Source organism: Squalius cephalus (assembly GCF_949319135.1).
Source record: "Squalius cephalus genome assembly, chromosome: 7".
NCBI lineage: Eukaryota > Metazoa > Chordata > Actinopteri > Cypriniformes > Leuciscidae > Squalius > Squalius cephalus.
In genome coordinates this window covers 6,825,897-6,847,430 of record NC_137128.1, presented here as the reverse complement: position 1 = coordinate 6,847,430, position 21,534 = coordinate 6,825,897, and the positions used below count along the sequence as shown (strand labels likewise).

General features: G+C 42.8%; 1 protein-coding gene across 2 annotated transcripts in view; it reads right to left on the bottom strand.

The window, feature by feature from the left end:
* The window catches only part of LOC307161654 (NACHT, LRR and PYD domains-containing protein 3-like), a 112,968-nt gene extending 101,720 nt beyond the window's left edge, over window positions 1-11,248 (bottom strand). Inside the window, exons 1-3 of one of the 2 annotated variants that reach the window (XM_079876518.1) lie at window positions 11,113-11,248; window positions 10,396-10,565; window positions 4,087-4,215 (exon numbers count right to left, since the gene is read on the bottom strand). In XM_079876518.1, the coding sequence (XP_079732644.1) occupies window positions 4,087-4,145 (59 nt within the window). In that variant the 5' untranslated portion in view covers window positions 4,146-4,215; window positions 10,396-10,565; window positions 11,113-11,248. Of the gene's footprint in view, window positions 1-4,086; window positions 4,216-10,395; window positions 10,566-11,112 lie in introns of those variants that run through there. The other variant, XM_079876519.1, reaches the window with a different exon arrangement.
* Between the last annotated feature and the right edge of the window lie 10,286 nt (window positions 11,249-21,534).

Genomic DNA, 21,534 nt, shown 5'->3' with positions numbered 1-21,534 from the left:
CGTAATATACTGTATGTATATACAGAAACATTAAGACAAAACTAGACAAAACACATTACAAGAAGATGAATAACGCATTACGATAGGATGAGAGAGTGAGGATGAGCGAGGGAAAGTGAAAGCAAAATGAACGATCAGAGTGAGAGAGAGAGAGGGAGAGAGAGAATGAGAGTGTGTGAGAGAAGGGAGGAAAAAGAGATCCTCTGGAACGATCTCTTTAATTTATGGCAAATCACAAACAAAGTGGACCTTGAGAGCCAACAAGGAAATCAGATCACATTAAAAGTTCAGTAAACTTATCTTGCAAAATTGTTCTCTTGTGTTGGTTGAGGAAAGCAGAGTCGTGTGTCCTTAAGAGCAGCGTGCGTGTGTTCCCTCTCCGAGGTCGCGGGAGATTCAAAGAGTCTCTTTATTTGAGGTGAAGTTGCCGGGAATGATTCAGGCTAAGTTCATTCAGCTCGTGAATGAACAGAGGCGAATAGGAAACAAACTAGACTATAGAAAACATACAAAGAAATAAAAGAGAAGAGAAGCAGGCCGAAGCCGGTCCAGACTTGGGGTTCCAAAGTTTCCGAAGGAGTCGAAGAAGGTAGAAGAGAGAGAGAGAGAATTGAAGGTTTGGACTTTTATCAGTGTCCCGTGAGCAGTGTCCCACATCCCCTTTTTCGTGGGGGACGAATCATCTTAGAGCATTTCGAAAGGGAAAAGTTCCTCTGTCCAGTGGACGACGCCCACTGGAATGAGTCATGAGGAGATTTAACTTGAGAAGATTTGCTCAAGACATATGAAATGTATAAAACAATGCACATTACTGCATTCTGCTATCGGAATTCCACTCCGTTAGCTGGAGAGGGTTACAAAGATATCAAAAATAGAATATAGACGTTGAAGCAATGCAAATATACATTATTATGCATTAGTATAGGCATTTGCAGTTCGATTAATGTTACAATAGGACATATACACTCACCTAAAGGATTATTAGGAACACCTGTTCAATTTCTCATTAATGCAATTATCTAATCAACCAATGACATGGCAGTTGCTTAAATGCATTTAGGGGTGTGGTCCTGGTCAAGACAATCTCCTGAACTCCAAACTGAATGTCAGAATGGGAAAGAAAGGTGATTTAAGCAATTCTGAGCGTGGCATGGTTGTTGGTGCCAGACGGGCCGGTCTGAGTATTTCACAATCTGCTCAGTTACTGGGATTTTCACGCACAACCATTTCTAGGGTTTACAAAGAATGGTGTGAAAAGGGAAAAACATCCAGTATGCGGCAGTCCTGTGGGCGAAAATGCCTTGTTGATGCTAGAGGTCAGAGGAGAATGCTGCCCTACAAAGGCTAAGAGCAGTATCAGCAAAAACACCAAACTGAGAAAAACGGCTTTTTGTGTTTTTCTTACACCAAATATAAGCATCCAATTAAATTTAACAACAAAGGGTACAATTAGATAGATCAGAGGGAGGTGAATATTAAACATTTCGTTTTTTGACAGTCAGGCAAAAATTTGGTAGTTTTATAGGCTATACTGCGCTTTGCCTTTGCATTACTGCGTATACTTACATGGCCATACAATAACAAATAGCAGTAAGTGTAGCAAGTCATCATAATCACTTGCTTATATCATAAATCATAAATCAAATAATTTTTTATTACTGTGAGTCTGGAGAGGAGGGGGTAGGGGAGACGACTCTCTCCAGTATTTTGAATTTGTACTGCAGTAACTATTTTAAACACTAGCTGTCAGTATTACAGATTAATTTTGACCTTTAAGGTTATTTCTCTAAGGTATTCCCCAAGGTATGGTTGCTATCCCAATGCTGTAAAAAAAGCTAATGCTAGCTAGAAAGAGCTAAACAGACAAAATTGACAACAATAAAAAGGTTAAGAGGTTTAAAACTTAACAATTTTTGGTGACTTGTTTAAGGCAAGTTTCACCAGCATTTTTCCACGTAAAAGTGAAGCCATTTTGACAGTTCCTTTCTTCTCTGAGAGAGGTTTTATAACATACTGTATGCTATAAAACCTGACTCATGCCACTTAGCTAGCTGCAACAATGTTCATGCTGACACAAAGGCAAACTGCAGTATCATAGTGAAACCAAGGCAGTACGGGCAGATACTGCATTCTGCCTTGGTTTCACCCTACTTTTCAATACAATACTGCAACTAAAAATGTCAATTTCTATAAGAAATTTATTAGGTGGCCATATGAAATTTTAACAGATTGAAGAGCAGATCCTGCACTTTTTATTTGTGCAAAAAATTTTTTTTTGAAAAATTGAAGATACTGCTCTTAGCCTTTGTAGGGCAGAATGGGCCGACTGATTCAAGCTGATAGAAGAGCAACTTTAACTGAAATAACCACTCGTTACAACCGAGGTATGCAGCAAAGCATTTGTGAAGCCACAACACGCACAACCTTGAGGCGGATGGGCTACAACAGCAGAAGACCCCACCGGGTACCACTCATCTCCACTACAAATAGGAAAAAGAGGCTACAATTTGCACAAGCTCACCAAAATTGGACAGTTGAAGACTGGAAAAATGTTGCCTGGTCTGATGAGTCTCGATTTATGTTGAGACATTCAGATGGTAGAGTCAGAATTTGGCGTAAACAGAATGAGAACATGGATCCATCATGCCTTGTTACCACTGTGCAGGCTGGTGGTGGTGGTGGTGTAATGGTGTGGGGGATGTTTTCTTGGCACACTTTAGGCCCATTAGTGCCAATTGGGCATCGTTTAAATGCCACGGCCTACCTGAGCATTGTTTCTGACCATGTCTATCCCTTTATGACCACCATGTTCCTATCCTCTGATGGCTACTTCCAGCAGGATAATGCACCATGTCACAAAGCTCGAATCATTTCAAATTGGTTTCTTGAACATGACAATGAGTTCACTGTACTAAAATGGCCCCCACAGTCACCAGATCTCAACCCAATAGAGCATCTTTGGGATGTGGTGGAACGGGAGCTTCGTGCCCTGGATGTGCATCCCACAAATCTCCATCAACTGCAAGAAGCTATCCTATCAATATGGGCCAACATTTCTAAAGAATGCTTTCAGCACCTTGTTGAATCAATGCCACGTAGAATTAAGGCAGTTCTGAAGGCGAAAGGGCGTCAAACACATTATTAGTATGGTGTTCCTAATAATCCTTTAGGTGAGTGTATGCTTTCCTATGGTTTACAAACACCTCTTAACACAAAAAGGGATATATTTAGTACATTTAAGAGTGACTTTATGGGTAAAAAGTCCTTTTCTGTAGTGGGTTTCTGCATGTGTTTGTGCATGATTGTGTGTGTGTGTCTGTTGCATCCCGTGGTATGCGTACCACGTGAGGGGTTGGGGGTTTAATTGGAAAATGGCAGTCTCAGAGACAAAGGTAGTATTGTATGCAAACACTTATCAGCCTGAGGCGTCGTAGAATTTTGCTGAGAGAAGCAGATAGTTCTGGAGAACTGAAAGGAGTCAGTCTTGTAATTTGCCTTCAGTACACAAAGAACAAACGTTAGACATAGCAAAAGGGGTGTTGTCGCAGCATGTGATAGTTTGAGAAACAACAGGGGCCTGTTCGTTGATTTCATTAAGTCGTGGTAAACATTAACCAGTGGTCTGCTTGCAAACTTGGAGACATGCTACCAAGCCACATTATTCAAAGCTTTCTGAATACGAACATGTATATGCTCCTATGTGTTTTAGCATGAGAGAAACAATCAGGATTCGCTAATTCAGAACATCTGGCCGGATGCCAAGTCAGTGTTACTACACTTAAATCCTAACAAATTAAATTAAGTGTATAGTTGTTTTCTAATGTCTATCAATAATTTTATGATCTAAAAACTGAAGTCATTTATTTGGATTAATTCAGCGTCTAGAAGGTTATTAACAAATTATTAACTGTGATATTTTCTATAGAGCAAACAGGGCTTTATAGATAATGTCAGTGTTAATTTAAGAAGTTCAAAATTTTTGTGCAAAGCATTTGCAAATATAGAACAATGCTTAAAGTTTTGTTATTGACAGCAAAACACAAACTCCAGTAGAGTTTAAACTGATGAAAACAGACGCAGTCTTACCTGTGTTTCTCTGAGAGACTCATCTGAGAGAGAGAGTCCTTTCCTCTTTCCTCTGACATACTGCAGCTAAACTGACACTGAAAACTGATCAGCACTGCTTTCTGAAAACACTCAATCCTTCAGCATCACCTGGAAATGACACCATTTTACAGAGATGAAGAACATCTTATTTAAGACAATAATGAAGAATGCTGAGTTATCATCAACAACAGCAACAGCAAAAACAATGTATAAAATAAAGCGAGTTACAAACAAATATATTGCCATGTAAAATAACTGAATGGTCTTAATAATTTCTGATAGTTTAACCCTTAAACAGGCAAGAGTAGAAAATAAGCAAAAAATCATTTCATGTAATTTTTTATATCATCTGGACTTAAGTAAAACACATCCAAAATAATTTTTTAAATGTTTGATATATTTAGTATTTTATGAGTTGTGACTCCCAGGCCCCTTATTGAGAACGGACATTAAAATGCATTATTCAAACTTAAATGGTTGTAATTCAATAATGCTTTTGGGAATAGACCTTTCAATAGTTTGGTCTTGTTTTAAAGAAAACACTCAGCAGATTATTGCTGAAGTGAAAGCACTTTCAAAAATGAAAGTATGAAAAAGTTATGGAAGTTTAAATTTACAGTAAATCAAATATACTGTACTTAATATTCTTTTATATAAAATATCTATTTTACAAAATATTTTTACTCTAAAATTAATATAAAATCAAAGCCATATACCATGTTGTGTTCCAAATTTGAAGTTGATATCACAAAACTTGAAGTTCTCATGAGATTTTGTTTAGGCGTAATACCAAAAATAGCCACCGGTTGACATACATTCCATTGAATTTAATTGTATGCATTCTGCTGTAACAAATTAATACATTTCCGTCCAAATATCACTTCTGTCACAAAATATCGAACCTTGAGACTCAGACCTTTCTGACAATATTTTGTCAAGATCATAAATTATGAAACATGATTACGCCCAAAAGGGGAGGAGCTCTGGCTAAAAGAATTTAGACTACAGTTTCTATGGTAACGCAACATCAAATTTCAAAACGGTTTTCACAGGATGAATTCTGAGTTTGTAAGCTTTCAAATGATACCTAATTTATGATAACTACTAAAATATGTGATGTAATAAAAAAGGTGATAAAAGATAATATTATATTTTAGAGGATAATATATATATATATATATTATTATACATATATATATATATATATTATACTTTTTAGAGGATAATATTATTTTATAATTTTTTATTTACAAACGCCAGAACCCCTGTTATGATGTAGATTTTTTGAGGTGCACTCTTGTCATAAATTAATCTATTACTGTTCCTACATAATTAGTAACAAGAAACAGTGCTTAAATATATATTTAGGAGTCTTAGACCTTTCCAACGATATATAGTTTGTCATGAGTAGATTAGGTTTTAATTGTAATATAGTGAATTAAAAACTCAAAATACAAAGATGGTCAAAATTAGGGTTAATCCCTTTATTATACCCTAAACAGGCAACGTGGGAGTCACATATATTTCAAAATGTGCTAAATAACAACATGAACAACATATTAATTAATTTTATTCTTCAGCACCTTAAGACAATGTTCACATTAATGTTAGCAGTATTATTATTATTTTTCCAGAAGAAAAGTAAGTTTAATATATATTTACTTTCCTCAAAATCTGAATGTCCTGCACCACCGTTGGTCCTGCACCACCATGTTGGATTTAGGTCAGGCTGACAATAGGCTTGTTCGACTTGAACCGGCGCTGCACAAACCGATGGGTGAATGACATCAAAATACCGCGAGAGCGAATAGAGAGCAGACGGCTCCTTATGCTTTTGAATCGCTCTCGCGGTATTTTGATCTCATAAACCGATCGGTCCGTGCAGCGCCGGTTCAAGTCGAACAAGCCTTAATTTATCACAAAAAACTTGAAGCAAATCATGTGACCAGCATACTCAAGACAGACCAGGCTGTGATAAATGATATAAGGATTTGATGAAAAAATCTTTCTTATGCCCCAAAAAAGACAATAAAAACTGAGTGAGTCACGTTGCCTGTTTTAGGGTTAATGGCCCTCATTTATCATTCTTGCGTAGAAACGGGCGTATATGTTGGCGTAAGATTATGCTTACACTCCTCTCACCGCCTGATTTATGAAGCTGTGCGTACCTTTGAAATCCAGGTGTACGCAATTCCTGCCCTTGATAAATGCCGCGGCTGAAAACGAGCGTCATTAGAATAACACGCCCCTATATATTCAAGTCTCCGCTTCCCCCACGCCCTCATTTTACGCCATGGACACACGGAAGACGGCAAAGAAGAGAAACTTCTTTGAGAAAGAGAAATCAGGGAAGTGGAAAGAAACAAATTAAATTGATTTCTAGATTTTTTATTATTAATGACGCTTGTTATTTAGAAGAAGAATGTCGTTATTATTATTATTTGTATTATAATTATTATTTAAAAGAAGAATGTAATTTTTATTATTTTGTCAGTCTGAATTATTTTTTGGTCATTGAAAGCCTTTCATTACTGAACCCCAGTCCGTGCGCACCTGCCGGGCCTAACCATAGATATCATAGGCTAGATGGCTCAAGGCGGAGTCACTTCCGGCATCACCGGCGGCCATCTTAGGACAGGGCTCTGTGAATTAAGGTGAGTGAGCAGCACGCACACAAATCCTCTTATCTCGCTGAAATCTGGACGGATTTACAAACGGTTTGGTTTCTTACAAACGTTATTAACGTGGCTATAATTCTGAATGCTTAAACATTTTGAACATAATTATTCATATGTATGCAGTATAATAGCTACATCTCTGACGTTTATAACAAACCAAACCGTTTGAAAATCGGTAGAAAATTGAGCAAGTTATGGTTATTTAAAAGTACATGCACCATGTTATGAGTGAGCGAGCACCCTGTCGTAAGATGGCCGCCGTGTGCGGATGTCGAGCTCCATTGGCCAGCAGCGCGGACGAGCCATCTAGCCTTTATATGATATCTATGGGCCTAACCATCGTTTCAAAGAATAGTAGCTACAACGGCGAGCGCGTCGAGTAAACGCCTCGTCCGTTTGGGGAGGTGCGCGCACAGTCTGCAGAGACGCGCGCTGCGGAGCCAGGCGAAAGTATAAAGCCTTGTTTATACTCGACGCAGCCGCAAGATCGCGAGGCGCGCGCGGCAAAAATGACGTCATTGCGGAGTGGGCGGTCTCGCGCGTTGGGTTCGCAAGACCCAGTTTCGCCTGGCGGTGTGCACGGCACTTTTTGTAACATCGCGCGCGGCGCCGCATCCGAAGATGAACGACTTTGAGCCGAATCTGGCCGAGCTCGAACTTCTCACCACACCGGCTACACATAGGCACCCAGTTTGCACGTATAAATGAGTTCCTTACATTTAAAAAATGAACATACAATAGCATAAAAAGTATTTTTAATGAACATAAAGGTCCATGTTTAATAAATATGTTCACGAAACTTAATGAAATGTTTAGTGAAATTAGAAAATATGTAAGAGATCGTTAGTTTAGTTATGTTTTATACACATTCTAATATCCATATATTTTGTTTTATTGTCACGAGTAATAATCTCTGGGTTTACTGGGTTTTACACTATTCTTTTTGTAGCGTGGTATTGGTGGTGAAAATAAACATTAGCCGTTTCTCAATATGCGAACTTGTCTGTACTTGTGTTCTTGTGGACTTGTGAAACGTCATCAGTCGCTGCCCTAGTACTGTTCCAATTCAAAGTTCACATCTAGCCAAGTCCAGTTCAAATCCCCGGATGTGTTCTTGATCCGCCTCTTTTACCGAGGATGCATCGAGAGGTGACTTGTGCGGACTTCAGACAGCCAGGTATCCCAGAATGCATCTCACACCAACCAGCAAGCGTCAATAGCAGAGGAGAAATCCCCGCGTAATTTAAAAATACTGCTATAATTGTGTCACAAAATGTAGTTTTAAGAGTATTTCAGGCGAGAATGTAGTTGTTAAAAGCTCAAATCTTTGGTTTATTTATAAAGATAGCGCCTATTTGAAAATTTGATCTGACGTTTTCGGAGTTTTGAGAACCAGGCAACCGGACGCTCGGCGCTCGTACCCCGCCGAGAACAGCCTCTCTCGGCTAGTGCTGCTGACTTGCCGGTGGCTCGGATGTCTAGTCTAGTGGTTTAACTAACATGAGATATAAATCGTCTTGTGTATATCCAACAGGCGATTTATTTATTTTATTTGTCTCATTAATGTATAATTTGTTCCCTGGCAAAACGTTTTAGCTGAGAGCAAAGTGAAGTTTCATAGCTTTATTTAACGTTAGTCTATTTAAATTTAACGTTTTAGCGAGAGCTGACTTATGTTTGACTGAATCGTTGGCTTTTTATTGTTGTATAGCTTCTTATACCTTTTAGGCTACTTATACTTTTAGAATGGGTATTATTGATCATTAAAACTGACATTTAACAAAAAAGGTTATGTCATTTTATTTTATATATTTAAAACATAGCCTATACAATATTTTATTATAGTCTGCATGTTGCCTATTCTCTTCACTGTATATACATATATGACACAACCCTGTCTCTTTTTGCTAAATATTCGTTTTAATGATCAATATTATAATGTTTTTTTATTCATCATATTTTTAAAATGAAAACAAAAAGAGTCAGGGTTGTGCTTTATATTTTGTGTTGTTGTAAATATGCAGTGAAGATAATCAATTGCGTTTCCTGAACCACATTTGTGTGGCCATTATGTTAAAGATTTTTTTTAAAATGAAAATGAAAAGAGGCAAAGTGGTGGTTTATAACATATTTCGTTTTATTTGTAGCCTAAAGAGATAACCGGAGTAGCCAGAGCGAGCTGCATGAGTGACGCTATCAAGTACGCCGCTGTTCCATTTGCAGAATTATCGGACTTGTGTCCTCCCGTCCTCGGGAGTTCGTTCTCCTGAGTCGAACTTGTCAGTCCGAACTACCAAGGACTCAAGTCCGAACTTTGCGTACTTGGTATTGAGAAACGGCTATTGTCACGTGTGTATAGCTTTCTTCTTCTCACTGCTGATTCCTGGTGGACAATTACTCGAGTCGCCCCCTATCGTTTCAAAGAATAGTACAACGGCGAGCGCGTCAAGTATAAACGCCTCGTCCGTTTGCGGAGGTGCGCGCGCAGTCTGCGGAGACTCGCGCTGCGGAGCCAGGCGAAAGTATAAACAAGGCTTAACAAGGCTTGAAACGTCAGGTAAAGCGCACAGGCTCGCAACTGAAGGAATACATATGCCTACAAATCAAATGCTTTGGTAAAGTCACACAAATTAAACATTGAAGTCCATGTTGCACAAAAATAAACACTGACGTTTATAATTACTATGTTGTTGTTTTTTTACAGTGGGTCATATATATCATATCTTTTAGTTTGTCAGTGCGTTTTGTGGTGTTAGGAATTGTTTTTCTGCTCATTTCCGCACTAACTCAAAATGTGCGTAGCCACACCACCTCCTGAGCTGGCGTAGGATTTGAGCGTGCCGTACGCCAACGTCAATATTGATAAATCTCAAAGTCACCGTGGTTTTGGGTGTACGTACGCCAGGTGTACGCTGGAAATTTGGTGTACGCACTTTTGATAAATGAGGGCCATTGAGTTTAACTGACTCTAAATATGAATTCATTGGGGAACAGAAATTTACACTGTGCTGGGAAAACTGAACCCAATTTGTTATATTCTCTATTACAGTATAATATCATTTTACAATCATATTTACCCAATCTTTATTAATTGTTGAATCGTTTGTCATTTAATCATTACTTCAAGTTCACAATGATGGTTGATTTCATTACTGTCAAATGATCCCTAAATAACTAATTACGTAAAAGTAACCAGAATTATAATAGACATACTGTATAACTACTAATATCATAATCATAACTGCTATATGAACTGAAATATTCAGTTTAATAATATCAGATTGTTGTTCATTGACGTTGGGCTTCATCTCTGTCTACTGTAAAATGTCTGCTTCAAAAATACTTTCGATTTCACATCACAAAAACAACAGCCTAAAACGGAAGAGGAAATGGGAGAAAGCTTTCAAAAACATATTTGTTTTCAATAACCCTTTATCAATATAACTCTTTGTGTTTTAACTTCAAAAGATTGTAATTTCTGGCAGATTCTTCGTCTCCGGAGTAGCAGAAGAACAGCCTTCTGTAACTTCACATTTAAATCACGCTTAATATACAATATGAAGTTTCTAATAATTACAAATGACTTTAATGGAGAATGTATTAAACTTACTTGCAGTCTTGTCCACTAAGAAGAGAATGTATACGTATTTTAAACTCAGCAACGCTTGTTGTCAGTCCGCGCGCGTCATTCTCAGAATCTCTTCCTGGTCTCGATGGATTGTGGATTAAACACATAAATGGCCGCGAGTGTTTTTTTTTTTTTTTTTTTTTTTTTTATGCCTTAAACAACATACAGAACAATACAGCAGACAATATAAAGCCAGGGAAATAAAGGAAGAAAAAAAAAAAAAAGGGCAAGAACTTTACATTACTCAAATATTTTGAAGACAGAACATAAACGGACAGTTTTAGTAGCCTTTCTATTAGTGCTACTCTGAATAGTACATAAGTAATTTTCCAATTCTTTAAAAAACACTGTAAAACAGGGTTTTCTGTTAGAAAATGTACACTTATGGATGTGAAACTTAACTAAAAGAATAAACAGATTAATAACAAAGGCTTCGTTATTCACATTATCCTGAGTAAAATATCCAAAAACTACATTTTCAAAAAGCAAAATAAAATTAGAGAGTACCTTTTCTGTGATAAACACAGAGACGTCATACCACAGCTTTTTAACAAAACTACAGTGCCAAAAGACGTGAGATACAGTTTCCAATTGCAAAGAGCAAAAAGAACAGAAAACATCAATATCCTTCTTAAATTTACTAAGAAAATGTTTAACAGGATAGAATTTGTGAATAATTTTGAAAGAAATTTCTTTTACCTTGTTTGTAACAAAAAACTTGTGAGGCAATAGCCAAACACTTTCCCAAGAGTTTCTAACAAATTTAGCCCAATAACCAATAGAGCAAGGCTTGGTAGTAACCTCCTTTAAATGGCCGCGAATGTTATTAGTGAGCAACAGGTTTAGGTTTCATCAGCAGGTGTTACTTTCGCTTTCCTCTTCTTCGTGTGTTTTACAGGAGGGTTTGGACTGAACAGCTGAACAGTTGCACACTGACACCTACTGCACTGGAGTGGGATACCACATATATATCTAAGAGTTCTCAAACCGGTTCCACGGAGGGCCTAGTGTATGCAGGTTTTTGGTCTTTCCCTTCAATTAGTGCCCAATTAAGACCTAGACTACCAGGTGAGGGGAGATCTTAACCAATTAGTGACCTACTCAATCAGTTTGGTTCAAGGTAAAAGAGAAAACCTGCATACACTAGGCCCTCCGTGGAATAATGCCATTTTTGTACAATCTACTATGATTCTTTAGGGTCTAAATTAAAAGTTTGTAATATACTTTAATTAAAAATTCTCATTATTATTGTAAGACAACACTCATTTTACCTGGTCAAAAACAGCTCTGTTTTCAGCATGCCGTTTAAGTGCATGTGTCTTTAAATGATAATGAGCTTTGCTCACCCCGCCCCTCTGTTCTGTGAGTACACCGTTTGTAACACAATAACACAATAACCATAACGCATTGTTCATTATAAACGTGGGATTATGAATTATATTGAGAACGTCGTACATAGAAAACATGCCATAATGTACCCTGAGTGCAGTGTGTGAAATACAGGGGGGTCCGGGGGGGCTCGACCCCCCCGATTAACCCATGAGACTTTCTACTTAAATTAAAGTGTCATTCAGTCGGTTTCCGTTCTGTCACAAGCCGCTTGGGCTGTTTGTGTGACTAAATCTGCGAACAAAATGCAGGCTCATATTGTCACATCACGATCGGTCATTCATACTGCAGGCTCTCATTTACAAGTGCACTGATTGCGTGCCATGCTCGATAGGCTATACCTTATTTTTATTTATTTTTTTCTATTGGCTATACCTGGCATGCATTAAGTTGATTGCTCTTGTAAGTGCGGCAGATGTGCAAATTATTGTCATGTCTGCATTGTAATGCACAACTTTGCCTCTCCTTGTTATAAAACAATGTGCATCCAAACAACTTTAGCCAATGTAACCTCCTATGTCAGTGTTGCTTATATAGCATATGATATTGCATTTGCGTTTGTTTGAAATGTAACATCTATGCAAAATAATCCTTGAATAATTTCTTAAGGCCATTCCCGTTTCGAATATGTGATTTGTGTATTGTCAACAATAAGCATAAACATTATGCATTTCCATTTTGTAGTGCGGATCATTCATTGCGACAAAAATCTGTTTTCTGATAAAAAAAAACTTCTACTGCCCACTGACATGCTTTTAAAGCTACTGTTGTCCATTTTTTTGGCCTTCAAAACACCTTAAAATGCACATGTCGAGATCGGGAAAATCAAAATTTTCTCGGGGGGGCATGTCCCCGAAGCCCCCTAGCAACAGAATTTTTGGGACATCTGTATTTATACAACTCCAGCTGCATCGGCCCTGCACCCAGTAAAGACAGTGATGCAGTGATCCCTTTAATATTTGTCCAATTTTCATGTGTGGATAGAATAAGGGAAAAATCACTCAAAATTCATAATTATTTAGTTGTCTCTTCCTGTAGTCTGTGGGCCAGTATTAATTACAAAAACTGCTCCTCTTCTGTGGCTAATATTAATTTCATAATGATCCTTTATCCCTGGTCAAGCAGGAAAAGTTAAGTGATAATGTGCAAATACTACTGGATCATTTTATGGTGAACTAATGTGCAAGACTAGTCTTACATGTCACTGTTTATAACACAGAGCGTTCATCCTTTGCTGGGACGCTTAAAAAAATATTGGGGGCATAAATTAAGAGTATACCCACTTCTCCAGGCACCATGGGATTATCAAAAATTGTTAAGTGTGTGCATGTGTGTTGTCATGTAGGCTATAGACTGATTGTCTTGGCTTGCATCCATGAAATATTGTAATGTTATAGGCCTACTGCATATTGAGAAAATTTAGATCAGTATTGCGCAACAATCGGGAGACGGGAATATTGACGGGTATTTCGCACACTGCCTGAGTGTAAACAGCCGCATTCATCGTGAAGCGTGCTAGCGATTTGCAAAGATTAATATAAATATAATAGCAAAACCAGCTTTATACTGACCCTCGTTTGTAAAGCAGTCTGGTGTGTGAAATGATTCGCGCAAACATGAAAGCATTGACGTTGATCGTGGGGAATATTCCCTTCGAAAACAAACTCAGCCACTGCGTCTTCAGTAGATCAGATTTAGGAACATCAAAATGACTGCTGTGTTCCTTATTACATCCAAGAACAGAACACCACAATCGCTTAGACGCCATTCTGCTCATAGACAGTGCTCCAGCGTATCAACAATGATGCGCCGGTCCGCGCGGGCTATGATTGTCAGCTCGCTCACGAGCGAGGGCTGGTCTGTGTTGAAACGCTGCTGTCAATCAACAATCGTGGGAGGGACGTCCGACCGTGTGACGTCACCAGGTCGAACGGCTTGATTTGAGAGAGGGGAAAACATATAATGAGATGGATGGATTTTTATCATTTTATGTTGGTTGTGTACAGGCACTGCCAACACACATTTCAGTACAATCAACTTGTAAAAGTGCATGTACCATTATATTACCCCTTTGAAACCTCTTAAATAGACATTTCAACAGTGCATCTATTATCTATCTATGGACTATTATCTAAGATGCTGGATATTGTAAATGACTGACATCCTGAGGTTTGTATTTATTATACATTCAATCCTTTTGTTTTGTATTAGGACACAAATGATTCATGATTCAAAACTAGAGCTGGGCGATATGGCCAAAAATATCATCATAATTTGTTTGTTCACAATTAAACTCCACAGAGTAAGCTACCTTTTAATTTAGGGCCCAACATTGTTTTATTTTTCCCTAAAGCATGTTTTTTATTATATTTTTCTGGATTCTATGTTTTATGATTTAATACAAATGTATCATCAAATATGGTGTCTTTTGAAATAAATTAAAACTTTTAAAATGTAATCAGTCAGTGTGTATTTGACAGTAGTTTTCCTCAGATGAAACGGGGAAAAGCTTGTGAAGTGACTCTGAAGAGCAGCTCTGGAGATGAAGATCATGTGGATTGTCCTCATACAGTGAGACTGCAGATGCTGGTGTGTGTGTGCACGCGCGTGTGTGTAACAAAAGTATTATTCTCTATGTAACTTTTATTTTGACAGGTTTCTCTTTCTCCGGCGTGTCCACGGGAGAGGCAAAGATGTCTAGAAGAAGAAGAACAGTAAAAGTATGGTATTTGGGGGAAAAAAAACAATAATTAACATGATAATAAACAGTCGGCTGACTTTTCCATTTGTTGACATGACATGGTTAGATTCAGATGGTAAATAGGCTATCTTATATCAAATTGTCTGTCCACCTTAGAGATAATCACCATATTTATAATGAAACCATCATATTTAAAAATATGATATCAATCATTTCATATAACAAAATACCATTATTAGTTCCTACTGTAAATCTATATTAAATTATTATGGGATCTCATTCAATGCTTTCAGAATCTTTACTTCCCTTTCGTCAGCAGGGAATTCCGACGCCTCGTCGGGGGAGTTCCCCTGACGAATTGGGATCACGCTAGGGAGACCAATTGCCTTCGAGTGAATTAAAACGAGCCAATGAACATTGGCATGCAACATTTGCATTCCGCAGCCTGCCTACCAGCGCGGGTATAAAGCCCGGAAGCAAACATTGCATCATCGCTTTTTGCTTCGGAGCCGACCGGTTGTGTCCTCTCTGAGTGAATGAGCTTAAGATTGTATCTTTCTTACGCTCTACGAGTCTGCTGTTTCAGGAGGGGATCTCTCTGTGTTGGTGAGACGGCGCTTCAGCGACCACGCGATTTCCTGTCTGCTGGCTGCGTCTACACTGTTAATTCAAAAGCTGTTTTCACAGCTGGTAAACGGTTGAGTGCGCACAGCGGGCTTGCAGTTTCCCCGCTGTGTCGCCGCGTTGGATCCCTGTGTGCTTCAGCACAATAAAGAGAGTACTTTCTTCCTGAAAGAGCAACACGAGTGAAGATCGCGTCCTTTTCAGGATGACGTTTCACTCGTGTGTTTCTGGATGCGATCGTTTCCTGTCCTCATTGACGGCCACGACCGCTGTTTCACATGCCTAATCGGTGTGTTGAAGCTGCGTTCGTGGGTGGTTCATGCTCTCTCATGAGTGCATGACCACGTCGGCACGTTGTTCGTCTCCCCTTTTTTAAAGGATCGAGCCGTTCAGCGTGCCGTGTGCCGTCGAGCGCCGGCTGACAGCGTGGGTTGTCACGGCAACTCAGCGCGCGTCATTCGGCGCTCTAGATGCGCGGCCGAGACTCGTGTGCCTCTACGAGGTTGAGTCCCATTTGCTTGTTCCCCAATTTAGTTCCTTTTCTAAAAAGAGGACTACTTTGGTTAATGAGCATTTGGTGGTCTGAGGGTTACAGTGCGGAACGTCTCGCCAGGTGAAAGACCCTCACGAGCTTCCTACTCCTCCAGCGCATCGCAAACATGCTGAGACTGTGTTCGTGGGTGGTTTATGCTTTCTTATGAGAGCATGACCACGTCGGCACGTTGTTCGCCTTGCCTGCAGGCTTGAGCGCTCAACGTGCCGTGTGTCATCGAGGCGATGGCCACGTTCACTGTCTTGCATGCCTGGTTGACGGCCACGATCACTGTTTCACATGCCTAATCAGTGTGTTGAGACTGTGTTCGTGGGTGGTTCATGTTCTCTCATGAGTGCATGTCCACGTCGGCACGTTGTTCGTCTCGTCTTTCTCGTAAAGACTTCAGCCGCTCAGCGTGCCGTGTGCCGTCGAGGCTTTCGGATGGGGTTCTGGTCCTTCTCATGAGGGACTGAGCATTTCATTCGGGGCTCCAGGGAGGACAGATGTCGATTGCTACATCGGAGAGAGGGCTGTTATACTCTGAAAATGATGCTGAGTTCCTACTATAATGGTGTGTTCTCATGCTGAAGGGTCAGACTTGACAGCCACACTTTCCTGGGCTATTCTAAAGTGCCTGGATGTGTGTGAAAATTTTTTGCAGTATGGAAGCTTTTTGGTGCCAATATGGCAAGCCAAACATGCCTAAATCTGCAGAAGTTTTTCCTCTCTCACTACCCCTGCACTTTCACTGCACGTGGGTAGTTCTGACTCGGGGTGGAGCTGCGCTTAGTGACTGACCGTGATTAGTCACAACGCTGGCCCTCGGTCAGACGATGTCCACACTAGTGGTCCAGGAGCGCCTCAAAACCAGCCCGCTCAGAGTTGTTTCCCCCTAGCAAAAGGGAGGGAAATAACTCTGAGAGAAGCGACCAGAGTATGTGACGTTCTGCTCTTCGGGAGTGCGTGTCATCACCACTCCTTCCCCCGGGGGAGGGCCGGGTGGAGAATTTTGTTTCTGTTCCGCCGCTGGTCATCCAGTCAGCGGTACCCAAAGTTTGAGCAGTCCACTTCCTCTAAGTCGCTCACGGGCCCCAGCGCTTAGATGGCAGTGAGGGCTTCGGCCTCGTCACTCTCGTCTCTCGCTGGGTGAGGCGGAAACCAGGACTCGATGCCCCCCGGGCCTCGCTCCTCGTTTCCCCTCACGGTCGAGACTGGCAGTAAAATAAGACCAGTCTCCTCCGTCCGAGAGGGTCAGAATGGCAGTGCGCGCCGCCCCCGAGCTGCGCCGCTCTCGTTCCCCTCTCCCCAGCTCTAAGATAGCAGTGGCGCCACCCCGGTCACGTCACTCCTGTCTGCCGCTGGGCGGGAAGGTACGGAGACCAGCAGCTGCCCTTGGGCCTCGCTCCTCGTCTCCTCCCCTTCTCTCGCCAGGCGACAGCCCGCAGCAGAACACTCTAGGGTCTTCTCTGCCGTCTGTCCCCGGGTGGAAGCAGGTAGGTGTTGTCCAAGCACACACCCAGGCCCCGCTCTCGGCCGCTACAATGCCACCGGAGCCGTGTCCCTGCCTTCCGCCTCGCTGCTCCTCCGCGGGTACGCCGGCGGTGCGGGTGGGCTCGTTGCGGCAGTTTCTCGGAGCCTGGCTAGCGCTCCCGAGACCGTTGCACTGGCTCATCCACACCATCCGGCTCGGCTATGCAATTCAGTTTGCACACCGGCCTCCCAAGTTCAAGGGCATCCACTTCACCCGTGTGCGTCCAGTGGATGCTCCTATCTTGCGGAAAGAGATCGACGCCCTGATGGCGAAGGACGCGATCGAGCCGGTCCCTCCAGCCGATATGAGGTCAGGGTTTTACAGCCTTACTTCATTGTACCCAAGAAAGGCGGTGGGTTACGGCCAATCCTGGATCTGCGAGTATTGAATCGGGCCCTGCACAAGCTCCCGTTCAAGATGCTCACGCAGAAACGCATTTTCGAATGCATCCGTCCCCGGGATTGGTTTGCAGCGATCGACCTGAAGGACGCGTACTTTCATGTCTCGATTCTTCCCCGACACAGACCATTCCTTCGGTTTGCTTTCGAGGGTCGAGCATATCAGTACAAGGTCCTACCCTTCGGGCTGGCCCTGTCGCCCCGTGTCTTTACGAAAGTCGCGGAGGCGGCCATTGTTCCCATGAGAGAACAAGGCGTTCGCATTCTCAACTACCTCGTCGACTGGCTCATTCTGGCACACTCGCGAGAGATGTTGTGCGATCACAGGGACATGGTGCTCCGGCACCTCAGTCAGTTGGGGCTTCAGGTCAACTGGGAGAAGAGCAAACTCTGCCCCGTGCAGAGGATCTCTTATCTCGGTATGGAACTGGACTCGGTCGCTCAGACTGCGCGCCTCACGGAGGAACGCGTCCAGTCGGTGCTCAACTGCCTCAAGTCCTTTCGAGGCAGGTCAGCGGTTCCACTGAAACAGTTTCAGAGGCTCCTGGGGCATATGGCAGCCGCAGCCGCAGTAACGCCGCTCGGTTTGTTGCATATGAGACCGCTCCAGCACTGGCTTCACGATCGAGTCCCGAGGTGGGCGTGGCAGAGCGGCACGTTCCGGGTCAAAGTCACCCCGCACTGTCGCCAAACCTTCACCCCTTGGTCGGATCCTGTGTTTCTACGGGCCGGAGTGCCCCTAGTCCAGGTTTCCAGGCATGCTGTGGTATTCACAGATGCTTCTGCCAAGGGTTGGGGGGCCACGTACAAAGGGCATGTAGTCTCGGGTCTGTGGACGGGGCCCCAGCTGCATTGGCACATCAACTGCCTAGAGTTGCAAGCAGTACGCTTGGCCTTGTGTCGCCTCAAGGGGTTTCTCAGACACAAGCACGTACTGGTCCGTACGGACAGCACTGCGACCGTTGCGTACATCAACCGACAAGGTGGTCTGCGCTCCCGTCGTATGTCGCGACTCGCCTCCCACCTCCTCCTATGGAGTCAGAAGCATCTGAGGTCGCTTCGTGCCGTTCATGTCCCAGGGGAATTCAATTGTGTGGCCGACGAGCTTTCACGTCAGCCTCCCCTTCCGGGAGAATGGCGACTCCATTCCCAGGTGGTCCAGCTGATTTGGCGAATCTTTGGAGCCGCTCTACGAGGCGCCTCTACGCTCTGAAGTGGAACCTGTTCGTCGGCTGGTGTTCTTCCCACGGGGAGAACCCACGAACTTGCCCGATCAGAGTCGTGCTCTCCTTCCTACAACAGGGGTTGGAGCGAAGGCTGTCTCCCTCCACCCTCAAAGTGTATGTTGCCGCAATAGCCGCACATCACGATGTAGTTGAAGGTAAGTCCGTGGGGAAGCACGACCTGGTCATCAGATTCCTCAAGGGTGCTAGGAGGCTAAATCCACCTCACGACTTGCACCCTGTACCCTCTTGGGACTTAACTTTTGCTTAGAGCGCTCCAAAGTCCTCCTTTTGAGCCTTTGACGACAGTTGAGCTTAATATCCTGTCCATTAAGACAGCGCTCCTGTTAGCATTGGCTTCCTTCAAGAGGGTAGGGGATCTGCAGGCTTTTTCGGTCGACGAATCGTGCCTAGAGTTCGGGCCTGGCCTTTCTCATGTTACATTGAGACCCCGGCTTTGAGACCTCGGATATGTGCCCAAGGTTCCTACCACTCCCTTCGCGGACCAGGTAGTGAACCTGCAAGCGCTGCCCCAGGAGGAGGCAGACCCAGCCCTAGCTTTTCTCTGTCCCGTCCGGGCCCTCCGGGTTTATATAGACAGAACGCAAAGCTTCAGGACCTCAGATCAGCTCCTTGTTTGTTATGGAGGCCAGCAGAAGGGGAAGGCTGTCTCCAAGCAGAGGTTAGCCCACAGGCTAGTGCATGCTATCACCAGGGCTTATGAGTCCCAGGGTGAGCCCTGCCCACCCAGGTTGCGGGCTCACTCCACTAGGAGTGTTGCCGCTTCCTGGGCTCTGGCACAAGGCACCTCGCTAACAGACATTTGTAGAGCTGCGGGCTGGGCGACACCGAACACGTTCGCTAGGTTTTATAGCCTACGTGTGGAACCTGTTTCCTCCCAAGTACTTGCTATGGCCAGTAATTAGAGGGAATAGGTGTGTCGGCTTGCGACGCCATTCCGTGAGCGGATACGTGCGTCTTTTTGCTCCGTTGGTTACCCAACAAACGGCTAACCTCGTGAGTTCCTCCATCACCCCCTCCGGTGCCAGGCGTTGCGGACCGCCGGCACCAGGTCTGCTACCTTCAGTAAGGAGTTGCTAGTAGACTGGGTGCCTTTTCCAGTGGTCCCTGTGGTGACCCATGATTGCCACGTGCAGTTCAGCCGTGTCTTCCCCTTGACAGACTCATTCTGTCGTCCCTGTTGAGTACGCTCCTCACTCCTCCGGACTGGGACTACCTTCAAGGACTGCCATATGTTTCACTACCCTACGTGGTTAGTACATGTGTGTATTTGAGGGCCTTCCTCTAGGCTGCCTCAGCTTCCGCAGCGTTCACCCCCCATTATTATTTTCCTTGGGGACGGGCACGCTTTCCCAGTGTTAACCAATATCCACTGATTGGGTCTTGCGGAACAGCAGTGTGATTCCCTAGCTGCAGGGAAACTGCTGCAGGGCTGTAGCTTAGCTGGGCGCTGGAAGGGGCCAGCACCATGGCGTTTTGGTAGGGATCCCAATTCGTCAGGGGAACTCCCCCGACGAGGCGTCGGAGTTCCCTGCTGACGAAAGGGAACGTCTCGGTTACGTATGGTAACCCTCGTTCCCTGAGTCCAGGGAACGGAGACGCCTCGTCCCGTCGCCATGTTGCTGTACCTTCGCGGAGGGCTGGACACTGTTCGGCTCCTCAGCGAAAAGCGATGATGCAATGTTTGCTTCCGGGCTTTATACCCGCGCTGGTAGGCGGGCTGCGGAATGCAAATGTTGCATGCCAATGTTCATTGGCTCGTTTTAATTCACTCGAAGGCAATTGGTCTCCCTAGCGTGATCCCAATTCGTCAGGGGAACTCCCCCGACGAGGCGTCTCCATTCCCTGGACTCAGGGAACGAGGGTTACCATATGTAACCGAGACGTTTTCTAAATAATTGTGTTTCTGTATTTTTAAAATGTTTTTAAATGAACATATTTTAATGACAGTTTATTTATATATAAAATTGACATCACATAACCCATATAGAGATCACACAGTTTGGGAATATTCACACATAATTTATACACATAAAACATGATATCAGAGTTTTAAAATCAAATAGTTTAAAAGAGAACAATACATCACGGTTGTTTTAACCAATGAGCATTAAGCTGTGTCGTCAGCAAGTCGTTTCCCATCATGCCTTTGATCAGCGCAGTCGGTGGAGAGCAGCTGCGCTTGACTGCAGAATCCGACACGGCCGCCTTGCGCTCGAGAGAGTTTTTGACATACGTCAGCATGACATCAGAGCAAGGCGGACCGCACTGGGACACATTTCTAACTGGCATTTATCTCGGGCTGATCACCGGTGATCAGTTCTGCGCAGATTTCTCATTTGTCCTTTATTTGTCCATGTGTGGGCCTTAGTTATGATTTAAGTCGAGGTTCTAGTGCTAAAATTCTTTTAATCATCATAATATAATAATTACTTTTACAATAGTAATTAGTGATATTAATGCTTGTTGTTCATTTGTCTCAAAAGTATCATAAGATTTGTTTGTCAGCGGTGCATTTAGCTGTTCATTAGTGCTGTTGATATCAGTCACAAATTTTAATCATCAGCAAATCAGGCACACAATAAGACATCAAAAGATGTTTAAAATTATTGATTTAAAAACAATAAATTAGAAAATAGAAAAGTGAGAAGATGGTCATTCTCATGTTCTTGCAACCAAAGATAGCCAGTGATAATTTT